Raw genomic sequence first — 4,874 nt, 5'->3', positions numbered from 1 at the left:
CAAATGTAATACTTCTGCATGAAGTAGGAATATTTTTCTTTGTAAATTAACCAAATCTTGAAAAGTAAAAAAAAAAAAAAAAGGGGGGGGGGCAGGGAGGGGGAATCCAGATTGTGCCTTTGCTGTTGTAGTTGCTGCGTGCAGTTTACATGCCACTATGTGCCTATATTAGCAAAACTATTGTGGACAAATTCTTAATGTATTTGAGTGCTCACCATCAAAATGGTGCAGCTGCATTAAGTATCCTTTTCAGAACTGTGACTTTTTAATATAAAGTTCAATTAACCAGTTTTTAATTTTTGGTTCTTGAAAGTTTAAAACTTTCATCAAGAGATGCCAAATGAATAAGTAATGAAGCACACTATTTCAGTTTTGTGGAATGTCCCATTAAGCTATATAAAATTAGAACAGCAACATGACGTACAAATACTCATTTCTGTTTTGATTTAGATAGTTGCCTATCTCTTTGCAAAGAGTGTTGATGAGATTGTTGGCAAGTCTGGGTTTGGAACAGACTTGGTACCTCCACCTCTCTGAAATATGTTAGATACCTCATTTTGCTGTGTGTGAACACCTGAAATGCATGAAAAGCACTGGCTGAGAATCAGGTCTGTCACTACAGCACTTGGGACTGGGCGTAGATGTTTCCTTTAGTCACTGTGCATAACCCTGGAAGGTGAGTGAGGAAAGGGGACATTTGTGTTTCAGTATGTTGGAGTGACAGTGTTCATGTATGTGGCTACCCCCTTCCTCAGTCCGGCATTGTACATGTAACAGTATAGCGCGTGTGTGGTGAGCTCTGTACAGCACATCAGTGGTACATGTTCAAGCTGTTCAAGGTGGGGACAAAAGGTTTTTGAAAAATGTCCATATAATATAGATGCTGTTTAGAAACTGTTGTACAGTCTAACCTAAAAATGTCTAGTAATGCTCCAAGAGTTGACAGAGCAAGTAGTTTGTCAAAGGCTGTTGATTTGGGGGTTTGTTTTGTTCGGGGTTTTGTTTTCTTCTTTTTTTTTTCCTTTCCCTAAGGCGTTTTACAGGATATGGGAATAAAATTTGGGTTGATGATGCTTTTATTGAGGGATGGATTTTGCAGCCATCTTTCTCTTTGAGCTGGCAATATAAACTCAAAATCCCTACTGAAGATGCATAAAAGGTATATGAAAATATGTTTGAAGGTGGTTTTTGTCTGATTTTTATTGTATGGTTTTTATCCAGTTGCTAAGAAAAAGGTTTGGTGGACAAAAGATGAAGAGAAAGTAGCTACAATAAAAAACAATGCTGTAGGCACTGTGGAGAAATACCTTTGAAGTACTTGCTCTGTTTCTTCTTGCTGCTATCGGTCAGCAAGGCTAAGCAGCTGCAGTTACTATAAACTGCAATGGCAATAAATAGTCCTGAAGGCTTGGATTCATTACCTTTCACTGCTACATCCTCAGTACTTGCGTTCCTGGCTTCTTTCAGAGATACTGAAGGTTGGCGAGTGATGCAGCTGACTTTATATCACTGGTCCTCTGTGCTTTCTGCACCTGTTCTTCAGCAATTACATGTTTTTTGATCAGTCTGGATGGAAGAAAGCCGTTTCAATATATGGAAGGGACAGATAGGCACAGAGTGCAGCTGCCATCTTAGCCAGCTAGGATTGCTCAAAGTGCCTGAGGGCTGTCCTAAAATGTTCTGCCTGTCCGTACCTCCTCTAATTCTGTTATCGCCATTTGCCTTCCCATACAGTACTGGAAAACAGCCAGTGTAAAATCTTTTTCCTTTAGGTCAGTCTTTCAGAGCAGTGGCTGCTGCCACAGGAGCTGGGGCAGCATTGCTATAGGAATGCATTGTGCAGGGTCTTTAGTTTTGCTGGAGTCTCCCTCTGTAACATGGAGCCATAACAGAGTCTTACCTTTTAAGAATGCAAGAGAACTATAAAGGCCACGTTTTTCTAAGCTACTGGTGCAGCATGGACACTCTAAAATTCCTCAGCTTTTCTGTGTCCCACATAAAAGGGGAAAATATTTTTCAGATTCTGAACCTGTCTTAAAATGTTTGAGTGAAAGACAAAGACAAGGGTTAGGAAAAAATACTAAAAGCAGACAAAAGACAGCATGGAATACACATTTGAGCAGGACTGAGGCAGCAGCAAAACTAAGGTTAAAAAAGGGTCTCAAAAAAATAAAATCTCAAACACCCCAAGTATAGCAGCCAGGAGGAAGGGACCAGGCAGAAGATGGTTCTTTTTGATTTTTAAGTCAACTTTCTCCACAGCAAAGTCTCAACTGTTGTGCAGGACAGCTACAACTGAATTTTTTTCAAGAATTTCTATAATACTTCCTATGTGATTTGAATTGTAAGGAACTCCTCTGTGGTTAGTTACTGTTGGCACAGACTCATTTATAGTAGATAGGTCAGGCCTTAACATTGCCTAGCTCCTCCCAGGTGCATGTCCCTCGTAAAAGCCAGAGCTGTGTCCTCCATCATTTTAAGACAACCAAACCCATGTGTATGGGAACTGAAGACATTGTCACCATACCCAGGGAGACCACTGCCTGCTCCAAAAGTGGAGGACAGTTACCCATGTGGTGATATCTTGATCCTGTATCACAAACCCTCACTTTCTGACAAGAAGTCTTGTTCCCTGGAGCTGCTACTTGTACAGACTTTCAGTAGCCAAGTGGAGAGAATATGAATTTGGGGAAGAAAGGCCCAGTTAAGGCCTGTTACAGCAGTTGCACATCTCACGCTGAATACAATCATCCCCATTATGGGGGAAAAGCTGGTATCCCTGCCACAAACAGTAACAGCCAGAGCCCCAGCCTGCAAAGGCTGTGCTTACATGCATATTTGTTTTTTTTTTAAAAAGGCTTTACCAAGCTGTTTGTGACATCCTGTCTGGAAAAGTTTACATCAGAGATGTGCAAGCATTTGACATTTCCCTCATTTTCTTGGATCTGTCAGCTCTACTGTCTTATGTTCAACAGTTCATATTTCTGTAAACAGTAGGATGAAGGTCCCTAAACCACAAGTGACCATTGCCCCACACAAGCCCCCAGACTGGGTCCCCTGCCTCCACCCTTCCTCAAACAGAAGGGTTACTAGGAACTCCCACTGGTTCCACAGTGTGGGGAGACCAATTAAGTGCAGCAAGACAGTACTGACTTGCACTGTTTTTATTCATGGTATGATGCAACACTTGCATACACTGAAAATTATACAAGACTTCCTCATTACTCTGCACCACTAAGATAAGCCTGGCTCCATCTTCTCTAGCCCCTTCCATTTACACAGCTGAAGTAAAGATTTCCTACCCCCTGACCTCCTGTTTTCCAGACTGAACAAAGCCCATTGCCTATCCCTGTGGCTCCAATGCTCTAACCTCCTGGTCATCTTGGTGGCCTCCACAGGACTTCTTCCCATATATATATCTTGTCTTTAGGAGCCCAGACCTGGTCGCAGTGCTCCAGCTGCAGTCTCAGAAGCGCTGAACAGAGATAAGAGATTGTTTTCCTTGCCCCTGCTCAGCCATGCTCTTCTAACAGAGCCCAGGATGGGGATGGACACCTTCATCTTCACTTGTCCCTCAGGACTCCCAGACCAGCTTCTGCAAAGCTGCTTTGCAACCTGGGCCCAGGCTGCACGAGTGCATCAAGTTAATTCAATACCCACTGTAGGACTTCACATTTGCCTTGTTTGAACTCGGTGAGGTTCCTGTCAGGCCCTTGATTCATGGTCACTGCCTTGTTGATTTCAGGAAATAGAAAATAAACATCCTGTTATTCATAGATTAATTTGAAACAGGTTTATAATAGATACAGAAACCCTGAAAAAAAAATGGTGATACATTACAGTGCAATGTTACAATCTTTATCGCATCAAAATTCATCTTTCATTATTAATTTCATTCATGGCTTTTGGGTTTTGACTTTTTCTTGGGCTACATTAAGACAGCAGGTGTTTTCATCATAACTGCCAACTCAAACTTAACTGCACAGACAGCAAACTCTTACTGCAGCTTTAATCTCCCCATTGGTTGTTAACATTTCCTTCCAGTCCTTTTCAGCTGTTGCTGGCTCATACAATTTTCTCTAGCTAACTAATACTTCTGTGCTCTTTTAAACTCTACCGCAACCTAAACACAATCCACACTACTGTTTTTTATTTAAAACCCACCACTTTTCTATCATTTGTCACATACTTTAGTACTTGAAAATATTTTCTTACTCATTTAACTCTAAAGGTTTTTTTAAGTCCAAACCCAGTCATTTAACCAAGGAGCAGTCTTTTAATATATCATTTACTCTGATTCCTGTTCTGGCATGTACAAACTTTAATCCTTTTATCAACACCATTTCCCTGTACTAGTACTGGAGATCCGTAAAGAAAATCTGCTTCTGGTACAGTCTAGATAAAAAGGGAGTTTTTAGACCTCAGTTACACATCAGAGTTGGCCAACATGGGCTTTACCGCAAAATGCTCCACTTTGCTTAACACTGGGTACGACCTCCTCTGCCGGAGGCTGAAGAGAGTAACATCACAAAAGCTGTAATTCTCCTCATACAGGAAAAGGCATCTTGAACATCGCAAGTAGACATCATATTCAATTCAGATTCTTTTGATGTGTCTTTTCCAGTCCGGGGTGCTGGGGGGGAAGCACCGCCTCCACGTTGGTCCCCATCCCATCATTTAGAACGGCCCTATTCCCTCAGGCCTCACAGGGCAGACCTGTCTACAAGCAGAAAGAATACAGCTTAAGTGAGGGTGATCGATTCCTCCCTCTCCCCTGTTCAGCTAGGTGCTACAGATTTAATCACTATTTTACTGGATAACAGCATTATTCTTGTGCCCAGGAGCACAGAGAGCAATGAAAAAAAAAAGAACAC

The 4,874-nt window shown here is 41.7% G+C and overlaps 1 protein-coding gene across 2 annotated transcripts in view; it reads right to left on the bottom strand.

Moving 5' to 3' along the window:
• Window positions 1-1,421: 1,421 nt before the first annotated feature.
• The window catches only part of PSPC1 (paraspeckle component 1), a 71,270-nt gene continuing 67,817 nt past the window's right edge, over window positions 1,422-4,874 (bottom strand). Inside the window, exon 8 of one of the 2 annotated variants that reach the window (XM_072850563.1) lies at window positions 1,422-4,716. In XM_072850563.1, coding sequence (XP_072706664.1) covers window positions 4,678-4,716 — 39 coding nt within the window. In that variant the 3' untranslated portion in view covers window positions 1,422-4,677. Of the gene's footprint in view, window positions 4,721-4,874 lie in introns of both variants that reach the window. The other variant, XM_072850564.1, reaches the window with a different exon arrangement.

The sequence above is a fragment of the Ciconia boyciana genome, chromosome 1, assembly GCF_034638445.1.
Source record: "Ciconia boyciana chromosome 1, ASM3463844v1, whole genome shotgun sequence".
NCBI lineage: Eukaryota > Metazoa > Chordata > Aves > Ciconiiformes > Ciconiidae > Ciconia > Ciconia boyciana.
Note: the sequence above shows the minus strand (reverse complement) of the source record. Positions and strands in the feature narration are given on the sequence as shown.